General features: G+C 48.9%; 1 protein-coding gene across 1 annotated transcript in view; it reads right to left on the reverse strand.

Moving 5' to 3' along the window:
- The window catches only part of ABLIM3 (actin binding LIM protein family member 3), a 109,132-nt gene extending 99,556 nt beyond the window's left edge, over nucleotides 1-9,576 (reverse strand). The window contains exons 1-2 of the mRNA XM_088023693.1: nucleotides 9,457-9,576; nucleotides 8,999-9,098 (exon numbers count right to left, since the gene is read on the reverse strand). Of these exons, the coding sequence (XP_087879819.1) occupies nucleotides 8,999-9,011 (13 nt within the window). The 5' untranslated portion in view covers nucleotides 9,012-9,098; nucleotides 9,457-9,576. The remainder of the gene's footprint in view (nucleotides 1-8,998; nucleotides 9,099-9,456) is intronic.
- Nucleotides 9,577-15,892: the final 6,316 nt, after the last annotated feature.

Genomic DNA, 15,892 nt, shown 5'->3' on the forward strand with positions numbered 1-15,892 from the left:
GGGCTGCCTGTGGTCCTACATGCTGAGAGCAGCTTTCTGCGGGAAGATTCGCACTCGGTGGAGTGCGTTTCAGGTGCTTAAAATAGATCAACTGTGTCATTAGACAGACCATCACAAAGCAGTCATTTCATTGGCTCTGCTGGTGCTGGGGAGGGCAAGAGATAACAGCCCATGGAGAAAGACCTGAGCTTTGCACAAAATCAAGCAGCTGCGAGGAAGAAGGTCTGGAAGTGATACAGGCAGGAGACAGTGGAATTCTGCCAGGAGAGGGGGTGGGGGCCATTGCGGGAGCACACAGCCGTAACCACAGCACCAGGAGCAATGGGGACTGCCAAGGACAGCCTGTCTGGACCCCTTGACTGGCTAGTGATAAACTTAGAAAAGAAGCTAGAGACTTCTGGGCTGCAGGGCACATCCCAGCAGCGCTGTGTGAAATCGTCAAGGGGTCCTCCATACTCTTCGAGGGACACAAAGCCCCTCTGAGGGGCTGACTCTGGCATCTCCCTACTCTCTCTCTATCATTCTGGCCACGCTTTCCTGGGCACACTCCGATTGATCACTGTCTTCCCTGAGAGCCATGCTTCAGAGGCAGCCTCAGCAGGGTTCTGCAGAGAGATGCTATGACCCCCTCCTGTCCATGCAGCCTAGAATCGCGTCGTCCAGCAGTCCACATTACTCCATTGCCTCCTACTGAACTTGAGATCAACTCATCCCCTCCCCCCAACCTTTCCCTCCGGGGGCCACCATGCCTGGTGTCATGAACAAAGGGAAGTGCCGGCAGCTGAGGAGCGGAAGAGGTCCGGTTGGGAGGTAGGGGTGACCAGAGGTGGACACTGACCGAACACAAAAGCGTGAAGGAAAGGGACATGTCGACCAGGACTACTTTCTAAGGACTAACTTCGGTGACTGTTTTAGCAATCAACTGGGACCATAGAGTTGAAGTAGTTTTTCTCTTATTTTCTTTCACAGAGAATGAATTTATTAAATTTTAGGTTGAATTTGAAGTACCTTGGAATATCCAAGTAGGCAACTTAGCTGATGGTCAGAAAGACAAACCTAGAGCTTAGTAGAGAGATCTTTATCGTAAAGACAAAGAGAGCAGGCTTTTCACTAACAAATGAATTCATCAAATATCTTTTGAGCACCTATGGTGGGCGAGGCACTGTGCTTTGCCTTCTTTGAATTATTTGCCCCCCTATTTCTTCTACTGGAATGAAGAAAAATCTGCTCTAAACTGCAGAAATTATGTTGGCATTATCCACTTACTTGTTCCTTTCTTTCTCAAGCAGGAGAACCTCATACTGACAGAGAAGTCTTGAAGAGCCCTATGGGATCAATGCTGTCTGGGGTCAAGTTCAGTGATTACCTTTCAGTAATCACTCCTTAGCTGGGATACACTGACCTTACTGACACAGAACTCATGCTGTTGACTAGTTGTCCTCAAATGGGCCGGGCCTGCCCCATCGGTCAGAGCAATCTCAGGAACAGTTCAGCCTTTCACGGTACCTTCCTTTGGTCTGGAAAAAGTACCCTGAGGTGGGATCGGTTATCCAGAATTGCCTTCCTTTGGTCTGTGCCCCACCCCCCACCACTAGGTTCCCCTGGAAACAAAACTGACCTCTAGGAGACGGGGGCAGGACATGTTTGCCCAACTGTATCAGACAGGATATGATATAACCCTTCTGGGAATGGGTCAGCTGGGGAAATCCTTATTTATGCAGCAGGATTTTGCTCACTTCAAGAGGACTTGCATAGCATGGCGGTGTTAATCAGTGGCTAACTCTAGATAGAACTTTCTCCAGTAAAAATGAGCAGATATGCTGCAGTTTCTGCATCTCTGGGTGAACACACACTTCTCCATGTTTGATGTTATATTGATGATCTACTAGACTGGGGGTTAAAAATTAAAATGCCTACAGCGGCAAGGGAACATAAAAATACAAAGCTGTCCTTGTGCAATCTGAGAGGATAAGTGGGCAGCCTAGAGACCAGTACATGCCCCACGGAAAGCAAGCTGTCCTGCTGCTATTGTCATACAGGAAAACAGGGGCCGGGATGCAAGATCTTCCCTTGCCCCCCCACTTTTTAAAGATTATTTATTTATTTATTAGAGAGAGAGAGAACATGAGCAGGGGGGAGGGGCAGAGGGAGAGGCAGAAGGAGACTCCCTGCTGAGGAGGGAGCCAGACATGGGGCTCGATCCCAGGACCCTGAGATCATGACCTGAGCCGAAGGCAGACGCTTAACCGACTGAGCCACCCAGGCGCCCCTGCTGCCCCCCCTTTTTAAGAGAAGCTAGACATTCCAATTTTTATATCTCAATTTCCCAATTTCTCACCATTGGCCAATAATTCAAATTCATTAAAACCTCATGTAGGGCAAATAAAACATGTCCTATCATGCTGGTCACCAGGTGGCCCATTTTTCAGGGCCTGTGTGACCCACGAAGGCAAGAGCCACGTCTGTTATATTTACGGCTGTGTCCCCAGCATCATGCCTGGTGAAGAGTTGGCGGTCAGTAAATATTTGTTGAGTGAACAAATGAACAATCCAATTCTTATTCCCCATGTTGGACATTCCCAGGAACGAGGCAGATTGAAGACCAATACCGTGACTATAAATTCCGTTACACCATCGAGATGCTACAGTTGTGCATAATGACCTGGATAGGGGCTGGAGTGGGAGTTGCGTTTTCTGCAGACAGACTGAGTGTGGAATACTAAGCCACCACAGTCCTCCCTTCCGGGGACCTCCTACGTGTGAGCATTACCCTTCAGGTTCTCAAGGAGAGGCTTCATCCCTGCTGGTCAGAGGTCAGCAGCCTCCACCAGCCCTGGGGAGTGGCTGATATTCAGGGGAAACCAACCCACAGGAAAATCTTCTTCTTGATGAGTCATTTATGTAACAAACACCGCATTATGGATTGTATTCACACGTTAGAGTCGTAACCCCCAGTTCCCCAGAATGCGACCTTATCTGGCGATACAGTTTTTACAAAGGTAAGCAAGTTACAGTGAGGTCATTAGAATGGGCCCCGATCCAATATGACTGGTGTCCTTATCAAAAGGGGAAATTTGGACACAGAGACAGAGGAAGGGGCACAGGTGGAAAACGGCCATCCACAACCCAGGACAGAGGCTAGAAGAGATTGTTTCCATGGCCCTCAGAAGGACCCAATCCTGCCGACGCCCTGATCTTGGACTTTTGGCCTCCAGAGCTGTGAGACAATACACTTCTGTTGTTTAAGCCCCCCAGTCTGTGCTACTTTGTTGTGGCAGCTCTAGCAAACTAATATGCACTGTTTTTATTTGTTTTATAAACATTTGTGACCGGCCAGGCAGTGTTTGAAGCAATTCACAACTATTAGCTCACATATTCTTTCCAATAGCTCTGTGAGACAAGCTCCCCTGTGATCGGATGAGGAAGTGAGGTACAGAGAAGGTAAGTGACTTGCTCAAGGACACACAGCAAGTAAAGGGTAAGTTCCAGTCTGTGCCCTTAAGGGCTAAAGGAGAACAATTTAACTGGTGAAATATTCAAAAAGTCAGAGGTGCTTACACACTGCGGGTTGTTTTCTGTTCTTGTACAATGGTATCTGGCCACTGTTGGGGGTCCGCCAGTGGCTGGCCATTCACCACACCAGATGTGACCTCAGCAAGATAAAGCCTTTGCCAGACAGGAACGCTGGAGCTCAGAATGGGTATCACTTCCTTTGTGCACTACAAATACTCTTGAAATCACATTGTGATTTTCTGAGATGTGTTATACTCATTTTGGATGGTTTTTTTTAAAGATTGTATTTATTTATTTGAGAGAGAGATTGAGAGAATGAGTGGGAGGAGGGGCAGAGGGAGAAGCAGACTCCCTGCGGAAGAGGGAGCCAAATGCGGTGCTCGATCCCAGGACCCTGGGATCATGACCTGAGTCAAAGGCAGACGCTTAACCGAGTGGGCCACCCAGGCGCCCTCATTTTGGATGGTTTTAAAATTGTTCCCTACGTTATTCCTCAACCCTGCTCCTAGCCTCCAGGATTCATTTGTCGACAACTGCTTCATTCATTTGGGAAACATCGTTTAAAAAACAAAACAAAACAAAACTCCATCCTTATAAAGTATACAGTCATCTCTATTTTATCTAAATTTTGAAAATGTAAAATTGCTTTAGAGGGCAGCCTACCAAGTTTGTGTTTGTAATGGATCCTTCTCGTAAAGAATTCCAGGAGTCCTGACCTGGCAGAGGCCGGTCATCTTGCTCCTTGTGCTGGGTGTCCTCCATTCTGAGCTCCCATGTGTCTCCACACCTGCTGCTGCCTTCTCTACTCTGCACTGTGCCCTATGAGGCTGAATATTATGGGCCCATCAACTGCCTTCCTTGCCCGTTGGCCCCTGGAGGGATTGGGCCAATGGGGAGTAGAGTGGGCGACGGGAGGAGGGAGGAGAGGGCAGCCAGGCAGTCACCAGCCTTCTAGTACTGGGCCGTCCTAGCTTCTGGTCTGTTTCTCTACACCCGTTCTCACACACTTGCAAAGACTCCTATGTAGCTCCCTTCAAACTGCCCATGTGTTCCCTGCCAGGACCCTAACTGATAGACTCCTCCCCTTCTTTTTTATCCTATCATCCAACAGCTGCGAGGCCATGCAGATTTTCTTTTCTTTTTAAATTTTTTTTTCTTTTTTATTTCTCTCTCTCTCTCTCTTTTAAAGATTTTATTTGTTTATTTGACAGAGAGAGAGGCAGGAGAGAGGGAACACAAGCAGGGGGAGTGGGAGAGGGAGAAGCAGGCTTCCCGCTGAGCGGGGAACCCAATGCGGGGCTCGATCCCAGGACCCTGGGATCACGACTTGAGCTGAAGGCAGACGCTTAATGACTGAGCCACCCAGGCGCCCCAGGTTTTATTTTCTAAAAGATCTTTCCCCCGATCTCTATTCTTACAACCACCAAAATCCTGGCCCTCAGACCTTTTCTGAACCAGGGTGATTGTCTCTCAGCTAAGATCCTAACTTCCTGTCTTGCCTTTTTCCACCCATGCCCTATACAATACCGGGTTAATAATCTTCCCGAAGGTTTCCTTCAGGAAGCTCTGGCTTTCTATGAACAGAACCGAGTGCTAGCTACAACAATGGCAAAACATGCTCACTTTCAACCAGAGGGTTTGGTTCTTCTGATCCTGTCATTTCAGAACTTTGCTCTATGGCCAATTCAACTTGAGATTCAACTCCATCCCCCGGGACCAGAGGCCAGTGAGCTTCTCACGTTGTTTCTCTTCATCCTCACAACAACGCTGCACTTTGGTATTATCATTCGCATTCTATACGTGATAACATTCAGGTTCAGAGACGTGAGCTATTTGGTCCAAGATCACAGACTACACCATACATCTTACGTTTGAACTCAGGAATCCATACCCCCAAACTCAGGGTCTTACAGCCCCAGGACGGTGTCTGCTTATCTCATGATAAGGGTGATAGGAACCTTCGATGCTCTTTTTAGCAAAACAGTCTACTCCAAAACCGTAACCATTTGGCATGCCAGTCCATGACAGAAACCAAGGAAAGGGTCAGAGAACAGGAGGGCCAATGAAATAAAGGAGGATCGCTCTTGGCACAACTGTGCGTGGTGCGCGTGATGCTCCCCAAGCTGAAGGCTGGGCCATTGCTGAGCTCTGTGCCTACAAAAGCCGCAACTCGCAGGAGCTCTGGGTGTTCTGACTCGTGAGGAGAATGAAATTTTATGGGACAGAGACTCGACTCTGGAGCTCAGGGCCTCTGGAGCCTGGGGTAAACTCAGTTTCCCCTGGCTTTGGACCAGGAGGCTTGGGAATTCCTGGGGCCAACCTGGGAATGGGAAACACCGACAGGGAATAACCAAAGATTTACTGTTGCCTAACAATTTATTGTTGCACGTTAGATGCTGGCGCCTCCGTGGCTCCAGGCGTGTATGAAAGTGATGGGTCTGGTGTCAGCTCCTTCCTTGCTGTGCGGGTTTGGGAAAGTGGCCAGCAGTCCCGTGGACGAGCGAGGGGTGACAGACAAGGCTCCGAAGGAACAGAGCCCGGGCGCACGGGCAGCATACATCAGGGGACGTTCCCTCGTACCACCTGACTCCATCATCCCCAGAATTACCCCTTCCTCTCACAGTCCTGCTCTGCGGTGTACTGAAGCTCAGCTAGATTTTGGAGGTAAGGATTCCAAAGACACTAGAAGAGCACTGAGAAGGGGCCGATAGAGCACTCCCCTGGTGTTACCATCTGAGCCACGCCTGTCTCACTTATGATTAAAAACAATTCACTTATGTGTACAAAGCATTTTCTCCTGATCCCACTTAACCCTCAAAATCACACTTCTGGTATCCTCGATTTATGACCAGCCTCTGAGAGGCTGAGGGATCTGCTGGCTGATGACATAGAGTCCACAATGACAACCACCACAATGACCACTGGGGTGACAAGAACAGCCTGACCACCGTCGCTGATACGAGGCCAGCCAAATACCACACTCTGTATTTTGCATACCATGTTAATATTTCTCTCCATTCCACGCACAGCTAACGAGTGAAAGACGAGGACCCGAACCTGGGACCAGCTGAGCCGAGAGCCTGAGCCCTACCAGCTCTCACGTGCTGCTCTGAGACCTCAGCCCAAATCATCTTGCCCAGATGAAGCAATTATCACTTCATCATCATCTCATGCTTTGCCCTCACTTCAGGGGTGCCGTCTGAACCATTGATTAGGAATGATGCACACTGTCAAAATGCAGTGCATCCAAATACCTTTCATAACCCAACAGCTAACTGCATGTCTTGAAGAAGTTAGTGAACGTTATCAGCTACAAGGTGTCACCCACGAAACTGGAGTAGTAACACCATCTCCCACGTTGGGGGTGACAGTTGGGGAGATCATACAGGTGCAATGCTGGGCACAGTGACTGGTAGAGGGTGAGGACCCAATACATGGAAGGGAGAGAATAACTGAGTGAGATTGTCTCTTAGGTTCATGAGAATTAAGTAAGAATTTCAAATCCCAGAGGGGAAAGCATTTTTGCTCCTGCCAATGCCCAGTCCCTATAACCTTATGACCTTGTCATTGCTTCACTCATGTGAGGTCTGATTTCTAGTCTCTCCATTTGCAGATTCTCAGGGTTGGGAGCAACCTCAGGGATGATGGAGCCCCTCCCCCGAGCCCTGAGCACAAGTGGCCAAATTGTTCCTTCAGAGAAGCACTTCTTATGGAGAGCTCAGTGGCTGCCCAAGTCATTCTACTCTGTTTATTTTCCACTACTCCTGGAAAATAAACACACTGTCCCTACTTAGAAAAAGTATATGAGGCTGGAATCACATTTTTGTTAGCCCTCATCTTCTGTGGTATTCAACTCTATTGGTTGTTATTTCTTAAAAAAAAAAAGTAAAAGCTGTTTCCTTCTTTCAGGAATATTCGGTGTTACTAATGGACAAGAGAAAAGGGCAGGGCCAGCTGCTTGTGAACTTATTTCTTAGTTTCTTGAAAACTAGATGAGCCATCTTTCTCTCCTATCATTTAGTGAGAAAGGACTCCCATAAATACATCTTCCCCCTGGAGATAGTGAGAAGTGACAGGCAGCTCACATCTTTACTTCTCTGAAAGCATGAGGAGGCAAACATGTGGCCCACTTAGGTGATCAGGTCTATAGAATTTTGCTCTTTTCTGGAGCCTGGTGTAAAGCCAAAGCACCGTCCCTGACTGTCAAAATCAAAAGGAAAAATTCTTTGGCTGGAAAAGGCAGAGGGAGTTCGGCCACACTTGCTTAGCAGAGCTATGTAATACACAAAGGAAGACAGCAGAGAGATGAGTCATACAAATACATAGTAAATAAATATATTTCATTTCCATCTCCCTGGCGTTTGCTTTGTTTTCCTCCCCTCCATGCCAACAGCCTTGAAATGGAGGGAGGGTGGAGAAACAGTGGCTTTGGTCTGGACCCAGCCTCAGAGGGTACGGATTTTTCTGGCCTTGCTGTTCAGCTCTAGCTTTTTAAGAAGAAACTTACAGATTTAGATTCAGCCCTTCTCATTTTACAGATCAGCAGTCTGGGATCCAGAGAGGAGACTGATAGGAAAGTCGCAGAGCCAGGGAACCAAATGTTCCTAGGGTACTCTGCTTCAACAATCCCACCTGCTACTGGAAGGACCCAGACAAGCTGAGCTGATGAGGAGGCCGGAGGGGGAGGACTTGAACCCAGACCTCCTCTCCAGGGTGCTGCTGGTCACAGTGGGTGCCCATGGTCAAAGGGACTACACTGAAGAGAAACGGACGGGGCCTCCTTGTATTTCTGCCTGCATTTCTCAGCAGCGGAGGCCCAGCCCAGCAGCAAAATGTCTGGTCCTGTCTCTTCAAAGCAGTTGCTGCCTCTGGCATGTTAGCGATCTTGGCCAAAGGGCTTGTCCCTTTCCTCTCTTCTCAGGATGGCTACCCAGACTGTAGATGTGTGGAGAAATCAGCCCCAGGCCCATGGGGCTGCAGGCACAGGATATTTCACAATCTCTAAACCCAAAGGTGGCTTCCTGATGATTTGTTTATCAAACTGCTCGCTCCCAGCCCACTGCCTGCCCACATCCACCCACCACCAGCCCCAGGGCCAGCCTCCCTGCTCCTCCCAGCTACAGGACAAGCCAGGCCCTCCATGGCTCTCCAGCTGTGTGCCGGGAGGTCTCCTCAGAGCCCCCACAGTCAGACAATGGCCACGGTAGTGCTTCCTAGGCCTTCCCAGGCTTTGCTAGAAGGAGACAAGCAGCCTTCCCCGCAGAGGCAAGTGTTGCTGCCAACAGAACATGAGCAAAATTGTCATGGAAAGCCGGACCCACATCCCTCTTCTGGGGAGCACAGAAAGGACCAAGAAGGAGTCTGGGGGCCATGTGTCCACCCCGATGCCAGGCTGCCTTCCTCCTTCCAGGCAGCCCCAGCGCAGGCTCCTGCACCTCCCGCCCCCACCCTGTTCCCATGGCAAAGGAGAGGAGGACCCACTTACTGCTCGTGTTCATGGTGATGCCTTTGCACTGGGTCTTTCATTCAATACGGAGGACCCGGTTGCTTTTTAAATCTTGCGATCTTCCGACCTCACTCATCACCTGGGGGGTGAAAAGGCAGTCCAGTGCCAGATCTGTATCCTCAGGTGCTCTCTCTCCCTCTGCCGTCCCCTCGGCAGTCTGCGCTGCAGCCACTGGCCTTGAAGGCGAGTGGACTAACAGGCGCAGGTGAGAGCAGGGAGGAGGAGGCGGCGGCGGGAGGACACGCGCGCCGGGTCCCGCGGCCCCTGGACCCCCGGCGCCCGGCAGAAGCGGGGCTGGCAGCGCCGGCCCGCGCGCACCCCCGACTACTCCAGCCCCGCGGCTCGGGAGCCCAAAGGGGGTGTGGACCACGGGGAGGCAGGGCGGGGGCAGCGCGTCCCCGCCCGGCCTCGGGAGCAGCCACCGCCCCGGGACCCACCTCTCGGCCAGCGTCGGGAGCCAGAGGCCCCTGCCTGGGCCCCTGCGACCGGCTCATGAATCCTGGTCCTCGTCTGGAGTCTCGAATTCCAAGGCGAGCAAAACGAAATAGGAGAGCTCGACATCCATGATGCGGGCTCGCGGGGTGGCAGCGCGGGGGGCGCGGCCGCTCGCTGCCGCCACCTGCTGGACGCGCCGGCGCGTGGCCAGGCCCCGCCCCGCCGGGCTTCTCCCGGGGTCTTGGGGTGTGATGGCGGGATGGAGGGGTCCCTTGTGCCCTGGGGCCGGCGGGGGGCGGGGCTCGAGCGCTGCTTTCCCCTCCCTCAGTGCTGGGGTCTATGGGCTAGACAGTGTTAGGAAAATAAAGCCGTCATTGGGAGGGGCTGTGAAGAAAAGATGGGCTTTGCAGGAAGACAGTTCTCACTTCCAACTCCGCTTCTAACCAGCTCCCTTGTACTCTGGTCTTGAGCAGGTCACTGCTGTTTCTGCCTCATTTTCCTCATGTGTCTGAGGTGGCGGCTGGACCGAGTGGATGAGAGGTTAGGGGTTCCTCCAGCGTCCTCACTTGTATCCCTACCTCCCCCTTTATACTTCTTATCACTGATTCATTTGGGACAATTGTTTTTCATCTCCCTACCCAGCTAGAATGTTAGCTCGGTGAGAGTATGGGTCTTGTTGGTAGGGTTCACACGGGCCCCCCGTACCTAGAACGGTGCCTGGCACACAGTAGGTATCAATAAACATTTGTTGATAGAATGCCCCAGGTCTTTTCTGGATCTAAAACTGTGTAGCCCCTCAGAGTGGAAGGTCTAGGAATCCCCACCTTGAGATACTTCCCCATATGAGGCAAAGGCCGGTATGTGGCCTCAACCTCACTGGTTCTCCCAGTTTTCGTAGGGCCGACTGACTCTTGTCCAAAGTATTGTTATTATTATTTTTGTAATTAGCTCTTGTAGGTGTGTATTACAGAAACCTATCTTCTGATTTTTTGGTCATGATGAATTCAGTGGGGTGGGGCTCTTTACATTCCCCTGACTACTTACCCTCTCACCTTCTGAACCTAATTCATGGTCACAGAAGCATGACTTTTGAGTATAGCGAGACAAGACCAAGAGACTCCATGATCCCTGTCCTTAGAATGATTCTGGTTGGAGCATGTGTAGAATCAACATGTTGTGAACACTCCCACCCCGGACGTATAGAGAAGGAAACAGTGGGTCACAGAGGCTGAGCTACCTGCCCTTGGACACACCACATGTCGCGGCGGAACTGGACCAGATCCTCTCACAGCTTGCTTCCATATAAGAGTGACTCAGTGCACAAGAGTCTTGGATGTTAGGGCAAGGGCATGGAACCACCTTCTTAAAAATGGGGAAAGAATATTTTGTAGATAAATGCAATGTTTCTGCCTTACACGGGGTTAAAGAAATTGTTATGGCTCATGATCCCTAGATCTGACTGTGCTTCAGGAATCCTGAGATACATTGGAGGGTCACTGGTTTTGAAACACATTTTGATAGCTTGTTAGGGTTTGTTTTCAATGGATGGGGAATAACCTTCACCTCCTCACAGTGGGCCTCAAAGTTTTGTTTATGTTACAAGGGAGATGGCTGCAAAATGCAGCTTTCCAGGCTCCTGGTTTTTCTTGTTCTGCATTTTTTTTTTCTTAAAGATTTTATTTATTTATTTGACAGAGAGAGAGCAGGGGGGAACGGCAGGGAGAGGGAGAGGGAAAAGCAGGGTCCCTGCCTAGCAAGGAGCCCTATGCAGGGCTCGATCCCAGGACCCTGGGATCATGACCTGAGCAGAAGGCAGACACTCAACCGACTGAGCCACCCAGGCGCCCTTGCTCAGCATTTTAAATAAGTATCCCAGGTGATTCACAGCCCACTTTCGCTACTGAAAAAGGCAGGGGCCTAGAACAGCTTTGTAAGTGATTAATACATATTTATATGATTCCAAAAGAGCTTTTAAATTTACATTTTCTCTTTACATTTTCAGATTGGGATTCCTTATTCAATTCCTGCATTTCATGTAACTTGCTAGGTTCTAATGCTTGGAAAAAGATTTTTTTTTTTTCTGGGAGAAAGCTCAGGTAAGTTAAATGGGTTAAAATTAATAGGACTGTTGGATGAACATATTTAAGTATCACCCAAAGCCTCAGTGTTCAGAATTTTTCAGATTACAGGACATAGTCGAATAAAAACATAGTATTCATTCATTCATTAATTCATTCACTCAGTAATCATTTATTGAGGGTCTACTTTGGGCTAGGCCCTTTGCTGGCGACTGGGGAGACAACAGGACAGATAAGGACATGCCCTCCTGGAGTGCAACTTCTACCTGGGGGAGGATTGGTAGACAATAATTAAGTTAGCAAAGCATGAATTAGGCAAACCCAGGGGTGGTGGCTTGGTTAAGAGCCCAGAAGCTGTTTCCAGCCTGGCTGATTTTCAGTCCCAGCTCCACCAGTTAGTATCTGTGTGACCTTGGGTGAGATATTCTACGAGCCTCAAATTCTTCACCTGTAGAATGGGTATGATATGGTACCTGCCTCATGGATTATTGTGTGTATTAAAATACTCAGTGTAATATTTAGCAAAAGAAGATGATGTGTGCAGATTGTTAGTATCATCCCTCACTTACACCTACCCTCAGAGACAGTCTTGTCATTTTCTATTTATGTAAACCTGGTGGGCTTTTCCATAGGGTGATGGCCATGAAAATATGTCTCAGAATTTTCCAACTGCAGGGAGCTTAACAAATAGGTTCTTCTCCTCTAGGGTTCTTTTTAATAATATCTATAACTCGATGCTGATGAATTCAGCTCTTGGGAGAGAACTTTGGTCCACTCTAAAGGCCCCAAGTTGCTTCTGTTGGGAAAATAATCTTATTTTCCTTGCATAATTATAAAGATAGGAAGAAAAGAGTTAAAAAGAGCTAAAAAAACTATGCCCGTGAGGATGTCCACAACAATTGGAGGCAGCCAGGAAAGACGCAGAAGGAAGCTGGGGGTGGGATGTTCAGTGGAATTGGCTGTGAAAGTCATCAGGAAAGCTGAATCTTGGCTCTGTCCTTGCAAGAGAATGAAGCTGAAAACCGCAGAGCGGAGGGTCCCTTTGTTTGGAAGTTTGTTTTGAACTTTGAGACTCCAGAATGGAGATAAACACATCTCACTCGGAAACATGCAAATGCTCCTGGGTGTTGGAAAACCAGGTGGGAAAACCATTGGGAGACAGATTTTCCACCTTCTTCAAGGGCTGGATGCGCTGCCTCCATTACGCTTCTCTTCTACTCCAAAAGCCCCCTTGTCTCCTGACTTCCGGTCCCTGACGGGGCTGCTTTCTGCCTCTTGTCCCCATTTCCTGACCCTCTCGTTGCTCTCCCTGACTAACCCAGCCCTAGGCTCCCCAACCTTTCTTCCCAGTTGCCTTCCTCTCCATCCCTCCGGCTGCCTCCCACCTTTCTTGCCTCTACACAAGCTTGTCCCGCCCCAGCCCACCCCTGCGCTCTCCTGCCCATTCACGAATACGCCCTCGCTCACCCTCATCTGGACACGAAGTCCTTCTGGCCTATGAGGTGTGGCAATGGTGGGAAGAGGTGCTTGTGATCCGGTGGTTTGTGCTTGCCATTCCTAGACTATTTAACTATCTCACCAAGAGTGAGTACTCTTCTTTTTATTTTTGAAAAATAATAGGTAGTTGTTAACAACATGAGACAGGGCGCCTGGGTGGCTCAGTTGGTTAAGCGACTGCCTTCGGCTCAGGTCACGATCCTGGAGTCCTGGGATCGAGTCCCACATAGGGCTCCCTGCTCAGCGGGGAGTCTGCTTCTCCCTCTGACCTTCTTCCCTCTCATGCTCTCTCTCTACCATTCTCTCTCTCTCTCAATAAATAAATAAAAATCTTCATAAAAAAGCAACGTGAGACAGATCTACATGTGGTAGTGGGGAAAGACTTTCACAGTATGTGGTTAAATCAGAAAATTGCAGAAAATTATATTCAGTATTTTGGGGGGATAATGTATATTTGTGGACATATGTATAATATAATATAGAGACCATACAGAATATAAATATCATATAATATAGTTAAATCAAAGTGGGATCCCATGTAGGTACCACATACACATATATCTATAACGCATAGGAAAAAGACCTGGGAAGACACACTCTTAATTTTCAGGCTCTTGGATCAAAGTAAAGTTTTGGATTATGTAGTTTTAACATAGTCACTTGGGCAAGTGTAAGCTTTTTGGCAGACATTTATTTGAAGAAGAACTAAGGTATTCTTTTGTTTTCTAGTTCATTCATTCATTCGTTCATTTATCCTACAACTTCTAATGGAGTGTCTATATCCATGCCAGGAGCTATGCCTGCCAGAAACACAGGGGAGGAGACAATACATAAATAAACACACAGACTAATGATTACAGTCTGGAAAGCAAGTGAAGAGAGAGGGCCATAAAGGACACTAAAAGATGGGTGTCTCTCTCAACAGGTGACATTTGAGATCAGCTGAAGAAGAAGGAACAGCCATCCTGATTTGGTGTAGGGCCGTGGGGAAGGAGAGGGTACAGAACTAAGTGAAAAAAGAGAAAATCACAGGTCCAGGGGGAAGCAGAACCGGATGCAGGTGATAAGTCTAAAGGCTTCTTTGTGGAATAGCCGAGTGGGGTGCAGATGGTCAAGACCACATTCAAGATGAAGGAACCTGGGATGGGAATGTCCTACTAGAGTTCTTGGTTCTCAGCTTCTGGGTGTGTTGTGGTTGGAGTTTGGCAGAAGATCTGACCATGTTCCAGGCTGAGGCAGAGACCTTTGATCCCCCAGGGGCACCACTAGTTTGTGGCTGAGCCCCAGGCCCTGAGCAAAGACTAGACTTCCCACCAGGAAATGGTGCTTTGCATGGTGCTCCCTGACTCCCTTGCAAGTTCTGCTCCCCTTTCCTCCCTGAGGGAGCTCCCAAACTGGGGTAGAATTGGCAGGACATAGGCCTGTTTTTCTGGCCCAAACAGTTTGGTGATAGAGCCATGCTTTTCTTCTTATTCCTTACATTGTTTTGCGCAGAAATGTTTAAAAAAAAATCAAAGGGGTTCCCGAGGTCTTTGGGAAGCTTCTGGGGGGCGGGGAACAAAGGAACTGGCTTTGAGATCAGAGCACTGGGGGCTGCAGCGCTGACTGCAGGGAGCTCTGGGCAGACGGTCCCACCACAGGGTTCTGCTGTGGCCTCGTACTCACATCGGACCACAGCCCGAGCCTCCTTCCTGATAGTCGCCCTGCCAGCAGAAGCCCGGGAGCTGGGGTGGAGCCAGCTCCGGATGAGAATCTGGGAGATCTGGGAGCTGGACTCAGCCCTGCTATTCCCTTGGTCAAGCTTCCCTGGGTTCAGTTTTCTTATTAGGATCTAAAAGGGATGTCAGTGAGCCTTCTAACCTACTCTTCCATTTTTGAGATTGAGGGACTTTGCCTTACTCATTATTCACCAATCATCTCTCTTCTGCCTCCAGTACTGCTTCGTAGCAACGTCCCTGCTCTGCCTTCCTTTAACAATGCCAGTCGTTTCCTCATGATGCCCTCAAGTCCTGTCTTCTCCTGGAAACCATCCTCTGAGCTCCTCTAGCACTGACTGCCCAGGCCAGCCATTATCTCCTACCCACCCCTCCTTTTGGCTCCCTACACAGAGGGAGTCCCTGGCTTTGCAGTGAGTTTGTCCATCTTGGAACTTTGCACATGCTGTTCCCTACACCTGCTTTGCTTTTCCCCTGTTTATTTGCAAGGCTGGAAGCGCCTCTTCCTCTAGGTCTTCGCTTTAATTGCTACCTCCCTAGAGAGGCCTTGCATGCCCAGCTAGCTAAAGTATCCTCCGAATCTTTAATTAATGGGTGGAGTGAAAACCTCTCAGACAACACGGACTCACTCATCTCAGAGTTCAGTTAAATTAACTCCCATGCCCTCCTACCCTGAACTGGCTTGCTTCCTTCTTTATTCACTTGGCTCTTTAAGACGTAACTTCTATCTCAGAATATGGTCTTCCAGTATATCCTTTAGAATCTGCCGAGGGCGCCCCTCTCTCATAGGTATTAAGAATTACACGTGGGTCTTCAGGGTGGCCCAGCTGGATTGTACAGCGCTGTCCTGTGCAAGTGAAAAGCGTTGGGAATCGGAGGACCTGAGTTTCGGGTTTGCCCTCACTTCCTAGCTATGCGACCTTGGGCAACCAATTAATTCTTGTTGCTGAATCTACTCAGCCATAATGAATAACAGTGGCCTTTAAACATTATTATAACACATATTATAATTATCCTTTTCCTGTGTGTACCTCAGGGTTGTTCCAGGAATGCAATGAGAAACTGCGTGCTTTGTGAGCGAAAGTCTATGCAAAGTAGGTGATGATTATTTTTCCCTCATCTCATTACAAATTAGCCATTCAAGCTCA

The sequence above is a fragment of the Eumetopias jubatus genome, unplaced genomic scaffold (genome assembly GCF_037043125.1).
Source record: "Eumetopias jubatus isolate StellerSeaLion01/CBP00866 unplaced genomic scaffold, mEumJub1_p1.0 scaffold_5, whole genome shotgun sequence".
Classification (NCBI taxonomy): domain Eukaryota; kingdom Metazoa; phylum Chordata; class Mammalia; order Carnivora; family Otariidae; genus Eumetopias; species Eumetopias jubatus.